Here is a 21,544-nt window from a genome sequence, read left to right on the forward strand (position 1 = left end):
CTTTTTGCCAGCACCAACATTGGCCTTTGCAGTCCCCCTGACTTTCTTCATTCTGTTCTTGCGTTCCTTTCGTTGCTTTCTTGAGGTCTTTTTCTTCTCATACAGGCCATGTCTTGCAAGTCTATGTTTGGGTTCATTTTTCTTTGCATAATCCAGGGAGTCATAAATCATGCCAAAGCCAGTTGTCTTGCCACCACCAAAATGAGTTCTGAATCCAAATACGAAGATGACATCCGGTGTGGTCTTGTACATTTTGGCTAGTTTTTCCCGAATTTCCGTCTTAGGCACTGTTGCCTTCCCAGGGTGAAGAACATCAATGACCATTTGTTTCCTCTGAAGTAGTCGGTTGGTCATGAACTTTCTAGTGCAGATAGTTACAGTGTCATTCATGATGGCGGCCTATCTTCAGACAGTCAGGGAGGAAAAGAGGACAGTGTAATTCTTTAGAACTAAAAATAAATAAGCAATACACCTCTAATTTTTTATTTGGCCAATGCTTTTTGTATTATTTCAGATTGATTCAAAATTTAAGAATAAGCAATTTCTTTCTTTTTCTTTTTTTTTTTTTTTTGAGACGGGGGGTCTCCCTATGTTGCCCAGGCTGGTCTCAAACTCTTGAACTGAAGGGATCCTCCTGCCTCATCATGCCTCCTGGAACTGAAGGGATCCAGGCATGAGCCACCATGCCTGGCCAGCAATTTCTTTAAAAATATAGTTCTAAGTTTATAATGTCAAACTTAAGAAACAATACAAACTTATCACTAATAGAATTTGTATTTGTTTTCCAGGTAATTAATGTCGACCTGATTCATATTGAAAATAGAATTGGTGACATCATTAAATCAGAAAAGCATGTTCAGTTAGTGTTGGGACAACTGATAGATGAGTAAGTATAATAAAGTACAAATTTAGGAGCACTTCGTTGATTTTCTTTCTTTCTTTTTTTAATAGTGTTTAAATTTAGGCCAATTATGGCCAGTTAGACATTTCATTTAGAACTCTTACAGTGCTGATTTTCATGATAAGGTTTATTTCACTTAAAGAGTAAGTGCTTAAGCCACATGTGGTGGCATGTACCTGTAATCCCAGCTACTCAGAAGGTGGAGGCTGGAGGATTACTTGACCAGGAATTTGAGACCAGCCTACGTAACAACAAAGATCCTGTCTCAAATTAAAAAAAAAAAAAAAAAAATTTAGTGTTAATGTATGGAATACTTAGAAATAATACAGACTTCTGTGTTTTTCTTAAGAAGAAAATGTAAAACATAACTTTTACATTCTTTCCCATGTAATCTTAACTCTGAAAGCAAATTTGTTCCAAAAATGTTAATGAAAATTAAATACAAATTTCCACTTAAAAAAATCCCAGCATGCCAACCTGACAACATGGCAAAACCCCATTTCACTAATTAAGTTTACTAAATAAAAAATTAGCCAGATGTGGTGACTCGCACCTATAGTCCCAGCTACTCAGGAGGCCGAGGTAGGAGGACTGCTTGAGCCCAGGAGGTCAAGGCCGCTGTAAGCCATGATCATGCCATAGCACTCCAACCTGGGTGGCAGAGTGAGACCTTGATGCCAAAAAAGAAAAAGAAAAAAAAAATGTATTGTTTGATTAACCTTACGTTTAGCTACACTAATGAGAAAAAAATATTTTTTAAAATATGAGTGATGAGTGGTGTTCATGTACACACACATTTCATTACTTTTGGGGCACACTTCATTTCAACGGAAATTAAACATAAAACGAGTCAACAGAAAAAACATTCCTAATACTTTTTTCTATTCTTTTATTTTTTTCACTATTAGGAATTACTTGGATCGGTTGGCAGAAGAGGTAAATGATAAATTGCAAGAAAGTGGTCAGGTCACCATATCAGAACTGTGTAAAACCTATGATCTTCCTGGAAACTTTCTGACACAGGTATTTTTTTTCCTAATAATACAATATGTCTTTTTACCAAAGGATTTTAAACAAAGACTTTGAATGGAAGGGGAAAAAAATGAGACTTCCTTACCATCAGTTGATTTATTGCAGGTGTCTGATTTGATATATGTTGTAGCAGTATATTTGTGGGGTACTTCTTGTACATTAATGGTTCTGAGGAGACACTTTAAAAATGATTGTAATCTTCCTGAACTGAGAGACATCCTAAAACTAATTTATAGACTAAGCTCTAGGGCTGCTTTGATGCAATTAGCAAATGTATAATAAGTGCATAGATTTATTTAATGCTTTTGATACCAGGTATATAGAAACTGTAACCAGACGATTAAATTTCTGATTGCCCAGTTAAATTTTAAGAAATAATTGATGGAGATAATAATTTATGTGGGGTACTACTGGCATCTTGTGAGTAAAGGTCAGGGATGCTGCTAAACATCCTACAATGTACAGGACATCCCCCCAACAAAGAGTTTTTTTGTTCCAAATGTCAGTAGTGCCAATATCTTTTGATTTCACCATTTATCGTCTTCTAAACTGTCAGAATGATGGGAAGAAGAACCAAGGAATCTGACATTCTCTTAACTTTAGGTATTTGTGTCAATACTCAAATATCTTATGTGTAATAACAATGCTGCCTGAAAACATAGGCTATTTTCTTGTTTAGTTTTTTCTGTTTTTTTGTTTGTTTGTTTTTTTAGAATCATAGAAATTAATTTGGTACAGTGGAAAGGACATAAGCTTTTGAGATTTTTAAAAGACCTTGATTTGAATACTGTCTGTACCACTTCTTATTTGACATTAGGAAAATCATGTCATCTCTTTTATGCTTCACATTACATATCTGTAAAACAGGAAATACTGTCTTTTTTATAGGCTTCATTGAAATCTAGTGAAACATCTAACACAATGGAGAAACTAAATAATGCTAGTTCTGTTTTATATTTACTGAAACAAGGGAAAATCCAAATCTCTCTTTAGGTATCTATCACTTTGAGAAATTCCAACTTGCAAAATTTGCCAAACCATAATTGCATGAGATTAATTTATAATACAAGCAGATTTACTTACTCATATTAAGAAAATGAGCTTCCCTAACTCCATTTAAAATACCGTTTATAGTATAGATCTGTTTTATATAGTATTTCAGGAGCTGAAGTTCTATTTTACATGAGCAAACATACGTTAATCACAGGACAAAAAATGTATTTTCAAAATACTTCTTTAAAGTATCCAGCTCAAATCCAAATGATTTCTTATAAAACTGTTTCTGAATACATTTTAGTAACGTATCTAGTTTTTAATATTTTTCAGTTCCATTCTGAATATAGCAGTATTCTAAAAGCTCATTAAGTTGTTTGAAAAACATTTTTCTATGTCATAAAAATTTGAGCTGAGCTGACTTGAGTAGATTTAACTTAGAATGTGAAATATGTCCAAACTTATTTCTGATGTACCTGATGTCAGTCGTAGTATAGCTGTAGAGAAAATTCTGCTGAACTTGAAAGAAGGTTACCAAGAAATCAGATCATCTGACATAGATCTTCTGGACAGGCATAAATTTGCATTAGAGAGGATAGCTTTTGAGGTCTTACATTTCCCTCTGTTGCAGAATCTGAAATAACATTTATACTTCTGTTAGTATTAGAAGCTCCAGAAAGGGTCTTCTCCAAGACCCATTTGTATGTCTTGGCTCTCTATATATTGGAGGCTGCCCATATCTAGAAACCATCGTATCAAATCATCATCATATTGATAGTCATTTTTATTTTATATTAGAAATACCCCTCATTAACAAGAGCTAATATGACAGCTCAACCTTTTAATATGTAAGCAAGCAATTTAACTCATTTCTTGGCTCTGCTATGAGATAGTGAACTTTTCTAGATACTGAATCTTCACTTTAGTTGATATATCTTATAATTTATGCTTGTTAAAATTTCTCAGTCACATGATTGATACCTCAGCATGCAGCATGACTTGAGTATAACTATGCAAATGCATATGTGTAATTCTTTTCTTTTAAATTAATAAAAATTTACATCTTTACCCACAGGCACTAACTCAGCGACTTGGTAGAATTATCAATGGACATATTGATCTTGATAATAGAGGAGTAATTTTTACAGAAGCTTTTGTAGCTCGACATAAAGCACGTATCCGGGGACTATTCAGTGCCATTACCCGGTAAGTATATTTTAAAGTATATATGTTTTCACATTTCTTTGATCATGGTTTGCATTTTTTTCCCAGCAGCTGAATCTTTTTCTTTGTTTTAATAAAGTCTCATTTAGGAACCCAGTTTATTAAACAGATTAAAGGGCAGTTTTTGTAAAATAGAAATTGAGATTCCAGAGTTCTAGAATGCAGCCTCTCTCTCCAGTCCGCATCTCCTTCCTCTCCCTACCTTCACCACCCTTGTGACCCCATGTACACTTCTGCAGAATGCAGTTTAAAAACTGCTGCCCAGATCAGTATATAAGTGTCACCCTTGAATCATGGAAAGAACATGCAATTTAAAGTCAGAAGAATTTGGTTCATAGCTTTATCACATAATAGGCACATGACCTTGAGCAGATAAGTCAGTCACCTAACTTCTTTGGGCATCATATGGGGCTAGAGAATTTTATGACATTTTTTACTTTATAGCATTCTATAATTGTAATGAATAACAGTGATACTTTCAAAATCACTGACTTTTCTAAAATAAAAATTTCTGAAATATTTGAGTCTGTGTAACGGACTCCAGCATAGAATTCAGAAAACCTATATTCTTAATTATCTCCTCTGTCCTGTGTTATCAACTTCATCTCAGTGGCTATAGGCCCTACCAGCATTTAAGTATGTCCAAAAGTCTCCCATTTTAAAACAAATCTCTCTGAACCCCTTTATTCTATATCATCTATCATGCTGTTTGTTCCCTCCCTTAAAGTGAACCTTCTGGATAGTTGAAATCTACATTCAGTGTGTCAGTTACCTTCTGTCACTTCTTAACCCACCTATCTAGCTTCTGCTACATATATAGCACTCATGTCTCAATATTTGTAAGTCTAATGGATACTTTCTGTTTATTTGGCTNTATAATACAAGCAGATTTACTTACTCATATTAAGAAAATGAGCTTCCCTAACTCCATTTAAAATACCGTTTATAGTATAGATCTGTTTTATATAGTATTTCAGGAGCTGAAGTTCTATTTTACATGAGCAAACATACGTTAATCACAGGACAAAAAATGTATTTTCAAAATACTTCTTTAAAGTATCCAGCTCAAATCCAAATGATTTCTTATAAAACTGTTTCTGAATACATTTTAGTAACGTATCTAGTTTTAATATTTTCAGTTCCATTCTGAATATAGCAGTATTCTAAAAGCTCATTAAGTTGTTTGAAAACATTTTCTATGTCATAAAATTTGAGCTGAGCTGACTTGAGTAGATTTAACTTAGAATGTGAAATATGTCCAAACTTATTTCTGATGTACCTGATGTCAGTCGTAGTATAGCTGTAGAGAAAATTCTGCTGAACTTGAAAGAAGGTTACCAAGAAATCAGATCATCTGACATAGATCTTCTGGACAGGCATAAATTTGCATTAGAGAGGATAGCTTTTGAGGTCTTACATTTCCCTCTGTTGCAGAATCTGAAATAACATTTATACTTCTGTTAGTATTAGAAGCTCCAGAAAGGGTCTTCTCCAAGACCCATTTGTATGTCTTGGCTCTCTATATATTGGAGGCTGCCCATATCTAGAAACCATCGTATCAAATCATCATCATATTGATAGTCATTTTATTTTATATTAGAAATACCCCTCATTAACAAGAGCTAATATGACAGCTCAACCTTTTAATATGTAAGCAAGCAATTTAACTCATTTCTTGGCTCTGCTATGAGATAGTGAACTTTTCTAGATACTGAATCTTCACTTTAGTTGATATATCTTATAATTTATGCTTGTTAAAATTTCTCAGTCACATGATTGATACCTCAGCATGCAGCATGACTTGAGTATAACTATGCAAATGCATATGTGTAATTCTTTTCTTTTAAATTAATAAAATTTACATCTTTACCCACAGGCACTAACTCAGCGACTTGGTAGAATTATCAATGGACATATTGATCTTGATAATAGAGGAGTAATTTTACAGAAGCTTTTGTAGCTCGACATAAAGCACGTATCCGGGGACTATTCAGTGCCATTACCCGGTAAGTATATTTTAAAGTATATATGTTTTCACATTTCTTTGATCATGGTTTGCATTTTTTTCCCAGCAGCTGAATCTTTTCTTTGTTTTAATAAAGTCTCATTTAGGAACCCAGTTTATTAAACAGATTAAAGGGCAGTTTTGTAAAATAGAAATTGAGATTCCAGAGTTCTAGAATGCAGCCTCTCTCTCCAGTCCGCATCTCCTTCCTCTCCCTACCTTCACCACCCTTGTGACCCCATGTACACTTCTGCAGAATGCAGTTTAAAACTGCTGCCCAGATCAGTATATAAGTGTCACCCTTGAATCATGGAAAGAACATGCAATTTAAAGTCAGAAGAATTTGGTTCATAGCTTTATCACATAATAGGCACATGACCTTGAGCAGATAAGTCAGTCACCTAACTTCTTTGGGCATCATATGGGGCTAGAGAATTTTATGACATTTTTTACTTTATAGCATTCTATAATTGTAATGAATAACAGTGATACTTTCAAAATCACTGACTTTTCTAAAATAAAATTTCTGAAATATTTGAGTCTGTGTAACGGACTCCAGCATAGAATTCAGAAAACCTATATTCTTAATTATCTCCTCTGTCCTGTGTTATCAACTTCATCTCAGTGGCTATAGGCCCTACCAGCATTTAAGTATGTCCAAAAGTCTCCCATTTTAAAACAAATCTCTCTGAACCCCTTTATTCTATATCATCTATCATGCTGTTTGTTCCCTCCCTTAAAGTGAACCTTCTGGATAGTTGAAATCTACATTCAGTGTGTCAGTTACCTTCTGTCACTTCTTAACCCACCTATCTAGCTTCTGCTACATATATAGCACTCATGTCTCAATATTTGTAAGTCTAATGGATACTTTCTGTTTATTTGGCTTTACAGCAGCATTTAACTCCAGTTACAACTTCCTCCTTGAAATATTCTTTTTTTAAACATAACACTTTAAATTTCTTCTTATCTCTTTTGGCTGCATCTTCTAAGTTACCTTCTCTAGCTCTTTCTTTCACTATCCTTTAAAGTGTTGTTTCATGCCATCTTTTCTTCCCAGTTCTGTGCTGTCATCTTAGGTGATTTCACGTGGCAGCCACAGTGATTTCTCTTTTTGTCATTCAACCAATCAACAAGCATTTGTTGAGCACCTAATGCATGTAAGTCACTAGGGTACAAAAGGGAGAAGGCTAGAAGGAGAGGTTGTATTCTAATGAAATGATTTCCTCCCTCCCTTCCTCTGTGCAAGAGAACTATTTTTTCTGACCAGTTTGAGAGGAAGTTGCTGACATGATGTTCTGTCACCACAGATACTACAATCTGTATTTCCTATAGAAAGGGGCATCATCCTATATAGCTATAATATAGTCATCAAAAACAGAAAACTAACATTGATTGATTACTGCCATCTAGTCCTTGGATCCCCTTTATGTTTTACTCGTTATTGTAATAATGTTCTTTGTAGAAAAAGGATCCAATTCAGGATCACAGATTGCATTTAATTGATATGAGTCCTTAGTCACTTTCAATCTGGAATACTTACTTGATTTTTCCTTGACATTCATGACCTTGATACTTTTGAAGATCACAGGCCGATTATTTTATAGAATGTTCATTGTTGCTTGTCTGCTATTTATTGGATTATAATCTGCTGTCATTATTTACATGTTCATACTGGCCCTGATGTAGCTAGTGGTAGCGCCTGCAGGTTGGCTTTTTGCATGCCCCCATCATTCTTGAAACTTTCTTTTCTTTCTGGCTTAAGATGTTCCAGGCTTAGTTCATACTTTCCCTGTCCCAAGCCTCAAATCAGCCATTTCTCCAGAGATCTCTGCTTTCTTTTAGTAGAGTATGGGATTTAGAAACCAAGATCTGGATACTACATTACTTACCACTATTGGGTTCTCACTTCTCCCAGGCCCTCTCAGAGTAGACAGACTAGCACAAGGGCCCCCAATCCCCAGGCTGCCAAGCAGTACCAGTCTGTAGCCTATTAGGAACCAGGCTGTGCAACAGGTGAGAGTGGGCAAGCCAGCATTACCACCTGAGCTGCTCTTCCTGTCAGATCAGTGGTGGCATTAGATTCTCATAGGAGCGTGAACCCTATTGTAAACTGTGCGTACAAGGGATGTTGGGTGCATGCCCCTTCTGAGAACCAAATGCCTGATGATCTGAGGTGGAACAGTTTCATCCTGAAACCATCCCCTACAACCTGGGTCCGTGCAAAATTTGTCTTCCATGAAACCAGTCCTTGGTGCCAAAAAGGTTGGGGACCGTTGAACTAGGAGTTACACATACACATGTATATACACCCCTCTATACATCTGTATTTCTATATCTTTATCTATGTGTATTGGAAACTGCGAGTTTGTGCTGATACTTCCAATTCTAGTCCAATACCGTAAGTTTCCTTTCATTCTAGTTTCCTTATTTTCCATGTTTGTAGCTTTCTTCACTGACTAGGAAACATCTAACTCCTATTATCCTTAATGTATTTAGTTACTTGATTAATTCCCCTTGGGTGACTGGTTTCCCATTGCTACTCCAGCTCCCTTTCTCATGTTCTCATGTGGGTGTTCTCTTTACTCCATGTAGGCTCTGACAGCCTGCACCAGATCACCCTCCTAACACGAGAAATGGATGGTTGTTTCTGGGGAGAGAAACTGGGTAGCTGGGTGATAGGAATGGAGAGGGATTCTTCAGTTTTATAACTTTTTTGTACCCTGTTCATTTATTACTTTGTCAAAAACTAAAAACTAGAAATGTCTTTGTTCCTATTTATAAATATTTACCTTTTTTCTTTGACTAATTATTGTGGTGATGGTAATTTTCATCAAAATCAGCTGTTTTTCTCATTCATAGTAGTCCTGAGTTTCGCTATATGGAGGTACCATCAAATAATGAGAGGAAAATAAGTTTTGAGCCTCAAAATATGTTCTAGGTTATGTGGCTTCCAGATAGTACCATTTAAGGCACCATATCTTCATATTTGTCTCTTAAAAATAAGGAACCATCCCACTTCTCTAGTCTAACTTCAAAGGAGACACCTGCATCTCTGACTTTTAAAAAGTTTATATTTCTTGTTTTTATGGATATTTCTTATTGTTATGGATAGCCAGAGAGAAGCACAGGAAGTAGTTAGTGAGAAGAACGATATATGTAGGTATACTAAATACGTTGTATTCCAAATTGAAATAAAAACTCAGCTAGAATTTCATCATACAAAAAAGCTAGAAATTTTGCACAACTCAATTCATTGTTTATTGAACACCCACAATAAGTTAGGTACCTAGACATTTTAAGATGAAGTCCTTCAAGGAACCTTCTACATTTTTGTAAGGATGTGTTTGGGTTGAAGGGAACAAAAGACAAAAAAACATGAGAGGTTGTAACAGTTATAAGGTAAACAGAGGAGAGCAAAATTCACAGAGGACCTAGACCTTGTTGGTTTGGAGGTTTGCTATGGTTTGGATGTGGTTTGTACCCACTAAAACTTATGTTGCAGTTTGATCACCAATGTGGCAGAATTGGGAGGTAGGGCCTAGTAAGTGTTTGGGTCACAGGAGTGGATCTCTCATGAATAGATTATTGCCCTCCTACCAGGGTGAGTGAATTCTTGTTCTCAGGGGAATGCATTCATTCTCTAGAGAACATATTGTTGAAAGGAGTATGGCTTCCTTGATTTTTCCCCTTTGTTTCCTCTTTCACTATGTGATTTTTACCACTGTAAATTGGAACAGCTTGAAACCCTCAAAAAATGTAGCTGCTCAATCTTGAACTTTCCAGCCACCAGAATCATGAGCCAAATAAACCTTTTCTCTTTGTAAGTTACCCAGCCTCAAGGCTTTTGTTATAGCAACACTAAACTGACTAAAGCCCCTGCCGTGCTTCCAGATACTATAGCTGAAAATTTTGAGTAAAACAATTTAATAAAAAGCAAATTGATCCTAAGAATTTGGTAAAAATAGTAATTTACTCAAAAACACAGTTTTAAATAGTCAATTCATTTTCATACAACTGTTTCTGCTTTCACAAGTTTGAAGTAGAAAATGTTTACAGTATCCTAAATCATCAATAATGGAGGATTGAAATGTTAGAATTACTTAAGTCATTTTGTTATATGCATTAAAAATGAAAACAGACTAACCTTAACTAGAAAAAACAGGCATACTGGCTTAAAATGAATATAAAAAAAATTGTAATCAGAATAAAAAGTCTAGATTATTTTCTTGAATCCTTTACCTTAAAAAAAAAAAAACTATAGGTATTATAAATGAGATACAGTCATAGGGGTCCACCCCAAAGAAATGAAAACATTCATCCATACAAAGTCAAAAACATAAATGTTCATAGGAGCGTTATCCACAATAGCCACAAACTGGAAATAGTTCACCCGTCTGTCAACTGATGAGTATATAAACAAAATGTGGTATATTCATACAAGGGAATGCTGTTCATCAATAAGAAGGAATGAACTACTGATGCATATTTCATCATGGATGAATCTCAGAAACACAGAAAGAGCACATACTAATTCCATTTATGTTAATGGCTAGAAAGGCAAATTTATAGAGGCAGAAAACAGATCATTGTCGAGATTTAGGAGTGGCAGCAGGAATTAACTGCAGATAGCTATCAAATAACTTTTTGGCTGATGAAAACATTATAAACTGGATTGTATAGCAATGGTTGCACAACTCTATAAATGTGTTAAGATCATTGAATTGTACATTTATGATGGGGTAGATTTTATGTAATTTAAATTATACCTTATTGCAATAAAACTGGTTAACAAAAGAAATGCATAGTCATTGCAGAAAATAGAAAATACTCAAAAGAAAAAAAAAATTTTTAAATGGATCGCTCTCAGTCAGTCACCCTAATCTAGCCTCGTATCATTCCAAACATTTTCAGTGCACATGTGATCTCATTTTTCTTCGAAAATAGAATCATATGACATCCACTTGAATATTCCCAAGTAAGGAACCAGCCTCCCAGACAGAAAAAACATTGAAGAAAAACCTAAAGACCAAGGCAAATAGTTACGTATCATGGAAATCTGAGAATTTAGAGGAATGGGAATGTAAACTGATCCTTGATTGCAAGTACAAGTTGATGTCCCTGATATTTCAGTAGCAACATTCCAATTAAGGATTTAAAATTTGGTGTAATTTTTGACTTTATTTTTAATTTTAAACAGTATTTTTCTTAAATTCTAATTATCCTATTTTTTAAGTTCGTTAATCTATAACACTATAATGAGTAAGAAGTTTGTTTTTTTTTTTTTAACTTTCCATAAAGGCCTACAGCTGTGAATTCTTTGATTTCAAAATATGGATTTCAGGAGCAACTTCTTTACTGTGAGTTTGGTTTAAATTATATTTACTTAATTAGCTGCTGAATAGGCTATTAATGTAAAACTAACTTTAATGCTTTTTCCTCTTTGTTAATGTAACTAAAATATTTCCTGGTTTAAAAAAGTTTCTGTATCAAGTTTTACATATGTACCTATCTGTGATAGTCACCACACATTTAATATTGGTTAGCCCTAGAGGAGTATAATGAAAAAAAGTAAGCATTTATAATGAAAATATATGTCACACACACTCTATTATATATGTACATATAGAGATTTAAAATTGTAAGATTAAGAATAGTTTTTACTTTGTTTCTTATGATTTTGCTACATTATCTAATATGAAAGTAAATCATGTTTCACTAACAATCGTTACCAAGAGTTGATAGCAATAAAAGTATATTCTTATCATTCAAACAACATATTATCTCGAAAATAATCTTTGTTCATTATCTTTGTTGTTTGTGAAGCTCTTGGGAGGTTTTGAGGGTTTTTTAATGCTTTGCTGAAATAATTTTTAAAAGCAATGATTTTGTCTTTCAACTCAGATTACCTGTGCAAATGTAAGAACTAAAATGAAAATGGAAAAGAAATATCAAGTATTGAACCAAAATTAATTTTCACTGTATATTCAGAATATGAACTTTAAAATTTTTGTTTGATTTAAAATTAAACTGAATTTTTTGGAATCTATGTAATTAGGGGTTGGTGTAATTTCATTACAATGTAAAGTTCTTCAAATAACAGTGACTTCACAACTTTGGTCAGAATTTAGAATGGATTTACATTGTACAGTCATATTAAATTGAGGATTGTGTGTTGTAGTCTATTGAGAAATCTGGACTTTTTTGATGTATTCTAATTTACTCAACATTGCAATTTTAAAATTCATGCACAAACTAATTTTTATTTCTGTTACAGACTAATTTTCATTAGCCTTTCTTTTTGCCAATCATCTTTTGAATGTGCTTGCTGATTCACTTAGAATAGCTCCCTTCCATCTGCTTTTCCTTTTAGAGGATTTTAATTTCTAAAACAAAATGTTAAATGTTATGATTTAAATAAAAATATAAATTTGGTATTAATGGCAGCACCTTCCACTTCATGGTGGTGGTGATGGTAGTGGTACTTAGTTAATAATTATTATTGAGTCTTTATTACCTGCCAGCTACCGTTCCAAGCAATTTACTTGAATACAACAATTCTGTAAGATAATATTGTTATTATCCCCATTTCACAGATAACGAAAATGGAGAAATAAGGACAATGACTTGTCTAGTGTTTCATAGCTAGTGGGTGGCAGAGTTGAGGTTTAGACTTAGTCTGATTCTAGAATTGATCCTCTTAACCAAGGCATTATACTGTTCTTATAGGTAGGACTGAAATGTCTTACTTCAATGTAAACAGTGGAAATGTAATAACTCTTTAAAATGCTCATAGTTTTATTTCACACTGCTGGTGCTAATATAGTCTAGGTGTCTTGATTTTTTTAATATTAAAAAACGGAACTTGTTAACACTAATAATTGTGTATTACCTGTTCTTCAAGTGTTTTATCATCTGTTTTTAGTGAATCATGAAATAGATAATGGCATGCTATGTTTTCCCCAAAATTACTCAAACTAAAAATTTCAGGTTAATATTAACTAGTTTGAGTTACAAGTTCAACACCTTTAGCTAGTTGCCAAAATGCAAAATTTCCCTGAATTTATAATCTGAATATTCTCATAAATGGCAGGAAAATTTTGTCTAAAATATACTACCTTTATTTTTGCTATTTAAACTTCAGATTGGTTTTTTTAAAGGTTAAGAATAAGTAAATTATGACATAATAAAGTATTTTACTTTTTAAGATTTATACCCGCTCTGATTTATTTGTATTCATGTGGGTTTGTTTTAAGCTGTGCTTGAGGAACTTGTTAATAGCGGACGTTTACGAGGCACTGTGGTTGGTGGGAGACAGGATAAAGCTGTGTTTGTCCCTGACATCTACTCCAGGACACAGAGTACTTGGGTGGATTCCTTTTTCAGGCAGAATGGCTATCTAGGTAACTTTCTTATTTCTTTAAAACTAAAATTTCTTTTTAACACTAAACTCATTCTTCAAAAGTATTATACTAACCCTAGAGTTCTCCTTTGATCTGTGGGTTATATTAAAAATAATAATAATAATTTAAAAATGGGAACCCTGGAGTCTACATATATGGTCCTGTATGATCAGAAGATGATAGTGGTTCCCTTCGAGTATAAAGTAATCACACTGTGAGTTTCTATGGGTCTTGGAACTGAGTTTAGTTCTATAGTTATTGAACAATTATAAAGTAAAAAGGCTAAAAGCTGGTGCTAATTGCTGCCAATCTTCCAGTTACATTTATTAAGATGGCACTATAAACTTAAAAGTATTTTTTAATTCATATAAGTAATTATTATATCTTACATTTTGTGAAGTTGCCCAGTTTTTCAGATATATCATCTTAGAAATATTTTGTTGAATATCAGATTTACAATGTGTATTTTTATTGGTTACCTAATACTTTGGAAACATTGAAGTTATTCTAAATTCTGTGTCTGAAGTTCTACTGTCTTTTGGATAAATTGGACTGAATTTAGTTATTTAAACAATTAGCATATATATAAGATATATATACACATATATATATGGCTTAGTTTAATCAATTTTATAATCCAAGTCAAACTGCATAACAGATTACTTCCTCAGTAATAAACCTGTATGTCCTTAGTATATAAACAATTTAAACGTATGGTATAATACTGGGTTTTCCTTATGTTTTCTTGACTTCTTAAGATGTGCTTTTCAGTTTCTTCAATTATAGTCATGGATTAGAACTTCATTATAACTAGTTTTCTTAACCATGATTATTTGGGGTGGAGTTAAGGGAGGTAAGAAGGTAGATATCTTTAATAACTTTATTGGCTGTAATTTTAAGTCTGTATTTTTCACTTTTGTCTTACATGTAATTGATAATTCTAATCCAACTTTGTGATGTATTTGTAGAATTTGATGCTTTATCCAGACTTGGAATCCCAGATGCTGTAAGCTACATAAAGAAAAGATATAAGACTACACAACTCTTGTTTCTGAAAGCAGCTTGTGTTGGTCAAGGACTTGTGGATCAAGTGGAAGCATCAGTAGAAGAAGCCATCAGCTCTGGAACATGGGTTGATATTGCGGTATGTTTTATCTTTTCCTCCCTTTTCTTTAAACCAATGACAACTGATATTTTACTAATATTTAACCATTTAGAAATTAGGATACATAAAGATGGTCTTGGCTTTGGAGGCAAATTCTAATCATTGTTATAACAAAAATAATCTTTAGGCTTAAAGTCTTTCGGGTGACCTACTATATGTGGACAGTCAATATCCAGAATTCTATAAATCTCAAAACAAACAAGCAAACAGTGTAACACTCCTGTTAATCGTGATAAAGAATTGATGAGACTTCTCACATCTTTTCCAAGCATTTACAGCTGTACTGGCATCAGGCATTGTGTAGCATTTGTTTATTCCTTATCCATTAATCTCTTCTAACGTATTAACACAGGCTGCCTTGGCACTGATAGTGTTTACTTCAGTGTTCAATGTTGACTTGCCCTTCAGTATGCCAAAAAGATAAGTGTAGGTAAAGATAAATAAATGAGGCCAATCCATTATTTTTTAGTCGGGCCCAGACCCTCTTTATAAAGCAGAAATTCTCTGTTTTGGATATGAAAGTCCTAAAGATTACAGATTTAAGTGTTCTTTTATTCATCTAACAAAACTACCTTCTGTGTGCCAGGCACCATTCTATTAATACTTGTTGGGGATATGGTAGCCAGACAAGCTTGCTGTCTTTAGGAGGGACACTTTCATTAGGGAGAGGTAGTTAAGGAAAACAGTAAGATAATTTCAGATAGGAGAAAGAGTTATGACAAAATACATTTTGAAGGTTGTCAGGATATTCTGGTGGACTGTTTGTGACATCGTGAGAAAGACGAACTATGTGTGCCTCGTAGGTTTCAGTGTTGTTTTGAACAATTGGAGATGTCTGTTAGGCATACAAGTGGGGAAGGTAGGCAATAGGATATATGATTTCAGAGCTCAGAGTGGTGATGAAACCAGAAATATAATTTGGAGGTTATCGGCATAAATATGGTTCCAAAAGCCACTGGACTTAATGAGATCACCTAGAGAGAGCATATATGTATATAGCAAATGGTTTCACTGCATTATATTGCATTTATACTTTATTTTTATTTTGTTTGTAATTCTAGCCTCTGCTGCCCACTTCTTTATCAGTTGAAGATGCTGCCATATTGCTTCAGCAGGTGATGAGGGCATTCAGCAAACAGGCCTCAGCTGTAGTCTTTAGCGACACTGTTGTAGTCAGTGAAAAATTTATAAATGACTGTACAGAACTGTTCCGTGAGCTGATGCACCAGAAGGCTGAAAAGGTATGCCAGATTTCCTTTTATCTGCTAATCTTAATGATATTTTCAATTTAGAATCATCTGATGTCTTTTGAAAAATGGGATAAGCAAAAGTGAACACTTGATATCTTTTATTATTTCCCTTTAATGTATCATTCCTTTTTATTTTCTCTCCCAGATTTGTTTTTTCTCTTATTCCCATCAAAACATCTGACTTAAAAGTTGGTGAACTGACTTTATAAATTAAAATAACATAAATGAAATTACACACTTTTCAGTTAAGTGTCCAGAGGTTGGTCCAACTTTAAAACATCAAAATGCACAAAAAACAGTATCTGTAGATATGTACAAATATACAGTGTATTTGTCAATCAATACACAATATATTAATCTAGCAGAGCCTCAGTAGTTTTTCCTATTTGGGGTACACAGACAGGGTAAATTACTGAAGAAATAAATTTTGTTACCATTTATTAGTTCCTCAGAGCAGCTGCTGTCAAAGTATTTTGAAATAGAGGTCGTGCCAGGTCTGTGTTAATGACTCTTTAGTTCATGTTTCTAGTTGGCAGCATCACCTCCTTAAGCCTGCTCTCAAATAGGTAAAATAGGCCTATTTATTTTAAACTGTTAATAAATTTATGAGGGCTTATTAAATATGTAAATTGTTTAGCTGTTCTCCTTCTAAGCTCTTTAATAGTCTAAAAATGAGATAAACTTCTGCATTTAACCTGATAAGCAGCAGAGAAGATTAAAAAATATACATGTTTGATGTCAGCAAACCTGAATTTAAAATGTGTATTCTCTGTATGACTTTGGACAAATAGAGCTCTAGTTTCCTTATCTTTAAAGAAAGGATTATGATGCCTACTATGGAAAGAATAAATATAAATAAGGGATATATGTAAAACATCCGTTCCATGTTAACTACCAGTTATTAAATGACTTTTATTTTATTTGGGATTTTTTACTCAAGTAAAATTTAACATGGTCATCACTTTTCTTCTTTCCTTGAGCTCCTCCCTCTAACCACAAAATAAATTCAGAAAAGGTGATTATCTCACGTGAACTGTCAACATTTTAAGCATTTTCCATTAGAAAACAAAAGGAAATAATACTGTTTTTATCATAAATGTATACTTCTGTCACTAGAGATTATAGGACCCTATCCCATCAGAAAGAATCAGTATCCAAACTTGGAAATACTTCATCGTTGTTATAAATTTTGGAAAGCAGAGATTATTAAGAATGAGTCCAGAGGGGAAAAAAAAAGATTATATAACTTACTATGCAACTCACATATGGTAATTTGGGTGGAGTAGGGGCTGGAGGGTTCATTATCTTTAATAATCTCAAGTATCCAGGTGGCATTGGAATTGGGAGTCTCAAAAAACGAAGGAGCATGGGGCATCGATTAAGCTGTGGTAAAACCAGCCAGTAACAGTTGGAGAGGATTGCATCTGATTGCCGCTGTGTAATCAGTTGTTAAGTGACAGGATAGGATTTCTCATTAGTTAATAATGGGTACAAAAAAAGTCAAGAGCAGCAAGGGAAGAGACCTATTTTGGGCAAGGAGAAACATTTCCCTTGGAGTGACAGCTCTGAAACAAAGCTCTATAGTTCTTCTAAGCAACAAAACCATAATTAGTGAGTATATAAACAACTTTTATGCTTTTGGAAATGCTATATGTTTTACCTACCAAAAACCATGTTTTATTTTAGGAAATGAAAAATAATCCTGTGCATTTAATCACCGAAGAAGATCTGAAACAAATCTCCACTTTAGAAAGCATTAGTACAAGTAAAAAGGATAAAAAAGATGAGCGAAGAAGGAAAGCAACAGGTAATAAATTGTTAACAAGGAATATTCAAAGATAAGTTTTATATTTGCTGCAGTGAACTTTGCATTTATCACATTTATTATGCCCTTTGAAAGGCCTTTTATTTTATTGATTTACCTTTAAACAGCTAATACCAACCAAATATTTTGCTAATGTGTTAAATTTGATATATTAAAATGGAAATATTGGTGATTATGTTTTCTGGTTTTTGTGTGTGTGTGTGTGTGTGTGAAAACTTAATTTTATCATCATGCTTATCTCTTGTTTTTCCCCATTGTTCCAGCCCAGTAGCCCATTTTTTTTTTTGATTCTCAAACTTGCCAGGGTCATATTCACCTCAAAGCTTTTACACTAACTGTTCTTTTTACCTAGAATGCCCTCTCCCAAACTTTAGTAACTGGTTTATTCTTTCATTCAGAGCTCGACTTTAAATGCCACTTCCTTAGAGAGGCCTCCTAACCCTTCTGAGTAGTAGCCACAGTCACTCTCTGCCGCCTCATTTTGTCAATTTATTTGCATCACTTTATCACCATGTTGTGTTTTATTGTTTGGGAACCGTGTTGATCTCATTCATTGTTGTACTCTTGCTACATACCCAAAGCACCACTTGATATATTTTAAGTGTCCTATAAACATACTTATTAAATGAAAGAATTTCTCAATGAAATATTTTTATATTTCTTTTTCTAAAGTCACTAGAAATTATTCTAGGTATCACTGGTATGCTTGTAATTTGCGTTGGAAAAGTAACATGTATTTCCATAGTTTTTATAGTAGGAATAGTGTTATTAGTGCTTTATCGGAACTGAAGAAATTCAATATTCAGCATTTTTCCTTAATAAATACACTCCTAATTCTTTGAGATAGTTTATTTCCTCATCCAAAATCTTTTTCTGTAAAACCTTTCAATAGCATTATGAAATTTCTCTATTCTTCCAGGAAAATTAATAAATTACTTAAATAAATCACAGTAATATTCATAGCTATGGATATTTTATCATATTATTTGAAGATACAGTTATAAATTTGCCTTAATTGATGACTTACGTCAGTATAACTAGTCTATTTAATATTTTATTTCTTATTAAAAGTTAAGGGTCATTTGTTGTTTTATTTTCAGTGATAATGCTATTGTATTATAATTGTTTAATTACAGTGTGTGGAATCATGTCAATCATGAATGTCCCCTGCCATAGGAAACTTAGTGCCAAATGTAAAAAGCTTGTTCACTTTAGACTTATGCTTTTGAAAATAGATTTTTTTTTTTTATTTTCAAAGCAAGGGAAAATAAATTAATAGAAGTTTAATTCTAGGATATGATGAAATCTAAAGCAAATCTATTCAGAATTTAGAAAAAGATCTTTAGTGATTATTTTATTAAAAAGACTAATCTTTTACTTATTTTATAGTAATATAATATAGTTGTAATATGTTCAATGGTTTAAACCCATTATCAGTATTCCATTTTGTAGAGTAGGTATTTTACATGTAAATATCAAAGAGCAGGGAAATGCTGAAGTAGTATTTTTTATTTTTATTTACAGTGTTTGCATTTGTTTCATTTTTTTAAGTCTATAGTCAATAGGTAATGATACTCTTATACTTAACCAATTAATATTCATTGTCAACATTTATGGAGCACGTGTTATGTTTCAAGCATTTCTGTAAAGAATATATACATTAATGACACGTGATCCTTACTCTTCAGAAGTTTATAATCTGGTTGAGTGGCAGATGAGTCAGGATGTCTCCTCTAAAAACAGGTAATAATCTTTCAACCAAGAAGGCAAAATAAGAATAATTAAATTTGTGAAGTCTTGTAATAGAAGGTTATTGATGAGGCTGTGGTAACACAGATGAGCAAAGGAGGACACATTTCTTTTGGGGAAGGTAGAAGAGGAAGTGAAGGAATGGATTTTTGTTAAAATATTGAGAGTTACAGAAAAGAGGTGACATTAGAGAAGGAGAAAGAGAATGCAGTCAGTCAGAGCAGTCAGTCAGTCTAAGTACATTGCTCAAAAGATTTCATATATTATTATTTTTTATTTATTGGATTTACTAAACTTTTAATAAGGGAACTCCAAATTTAAAAAGAGTCTAAAAGTTTATTTTACCTTTATTTTTTCTGCTGTAAAGTTAAATACAACAATATAGCATCATTATTTTCTAAAAATGATGATTTAGTTAAGTAATGCTAACTAATGTCATTTTCCCACCAGAGGGCAGTGGAAGCGTGAGAGGAGGAGGTGGAGGCAATGCCAGAGAGTACAAAATTAAAAAAGTCAAGAAGAAAGGAAGAAAAGATGATGATAGTGATGATGAAACTCAATCATCCCACACTGGTAGGTAGCTTTTCATTACTTTTCCTTGGTGTATGTGTGATATTTTTAACATATTTTCTTAAGAAGTATGTAATTAAGTATATATGCTAATACAGGAAGTCCTTGTTTTGCAGTTTCAGTGGCACAAATTTCAGTTACCACACTTTAGTTAAATAATATCAGTCCAGTAACAACACCGTTTATCTTAAATACTGGATACAAAGATACTTTGGTACTGAGTATTGTATAAAGTACAGATTTCACTGCCTGCTCTTCAGTCCACAAATCAGTACATAAATAACAGATGCATATCATGATCTGTGACAATCACACCACTCATTTTATAGTTTGTCAATGATTGGTCACTACACATTGGTTATTCTTTATGCACAAACAACAAAGCATGTAGCTGTATTGCCTAATTGTCTCCCAGTGATAAACGCTGTGATATTTTATAGAAATGGATAATCAAAAAGAGAATTGGCCAACAAAGATAAAAGCGCAAGCAAAGAAATGAAAAGTGGTAACACTGAAAATAAAATTGGAATCAAGCATAAATGGAGTTAATAGAGGGAATGGCTGACTGTGGGAATGTTGACACTGCCATTGTTCAAGAAAATGAGGAAAGTGGTTATGACAAAAAGGATGAAAACATCTTAGAAGATGTGAAATGGGCAAAAACTTTACAATTCTTGGAGATATTCCAAGACATTGAAAAGGCAAGGGATAAAACATTGGAAGCTGATTCAGAGTTAGAAAGTGGTATGACAATTTATAAGGCATAGGAAAGGTACTTGCTCCATACTGCAAGTTAATTGATAATAAGAAGAAAGCAAACACTGTTCAAACTATTCCTGATAAGTATTTTACACAGAAATAAAACATTTTCATTCTTCATGTTCTAATGTATTAAAATACAGCATATTAAATTATAAACATTAGTTTTACTTTTCATTTTCCTATACATTTATAACCAACAGTAAAAGCTTTTAATGTTTACCAAAAATTTTTAAAGGCCACAGACCAATTGTAATTTTTCCCATTGATTATTAAGAAAGCTTTGCATGGTTTCACCTTACCGTGATCATTTTTATGGTCTTCCACTGCCATGCAAAACAAGTATTAGGGTATTTTTGAAAAGTAGACTTTTGCAAATTTAAATAGGAAACATTAATTTTATGTACCTTTTACTTTCATAGTAACACCTAACAGGTTGGTTGCTTACATGTAAGAGAGATAATTAAGTATATGCATCTTTCTTTTCCTAGACTTGTTAGTGCTTGGCAAAGAAAGTCTGCAAGAGCCATCTTTTGTTTTTCTAATTAAAATTAAGATATTTTTAATTTTTCTGTTTAAAAAAGGTAAACTTAATGAAATCATGATACCACCTCTTCCTTATCCCCACCTAAATGAAAATTTAAAAAAAAAAAAAAAAAAAAAAAAAA

The 21,544-nt window shown here is 33.2% G+C and overlaps 1 protein-coding gene and 1 pseudogene across 2 annotated transcripts in view; one reads left to right on the top strand and one right to left on the bottom strand.

The window, feature by feature from the left end:
- On the bottom strand, positions 1-424 carry LOC108538598 (40S ribosomal protein S24 pseudogene; annotated as a pseudogene). Its single transcript, XR_001888126.1, has one exon. The product of XR_001888126.1 is annotated as a 40S ribosomal protein S24 pseudogene (transcript).
- Positions 1-21,544, top strand: part of UFL1 (UFM1 specific ligase 1) — a 38,299-nt gene that overhangs the window by 3,357 nt on the left and 13,398 nt on the right. Inside the window, exons 4-12 of the mRNA XM_017886774.1 lie at positions 789-886; positions 1,810-1,924; positions 4,002-4,132; positions 11,457-11,515; positions 13,412-13,558; positions 14,527-14,702; positions 15,785-15,964; positions 17,660-17,780; positions 19,998-20,120. Coding sequence (XP_017742263.1) covers positions 789-886; positions 1,810-1,924; positions 4,002-4,132; positions 11,457-11,515; positions 13,412-13,558; positions 14,527-14,702; positions 15,785-15,964; positions 17,660-17,780; positions 19,998-20,120 — 1,150 coding nt within the window. The remainder of the gene's footprint in view (positions 1-788; positions 887-1,809; positions 1,925-4,001; positions 4,133-11,456; positions 11,516-13,411; positions 13,559-14,526; positions 14,703-15,784; positions 15,965-17,659; positions 17,781-19,997; positions 20,121-21,544) is intronic.

Source organism: Rhinopithecus bieti, unplaced genomic scaffold (genome assembly GCF_001698545.2).
Source record: "Rhinopithecus bieti isolate Rb0 unplaced genomic scaffold, ASM169854v2 scaffold_14937, whole genome shotgun sequence".
Lineage (NCBI taxonomy): Eukaryota > Metazoa > Chordata > Mammalia > Primates > Cercopithecidae > Rhinopithecus > Rhinopithecus bieti.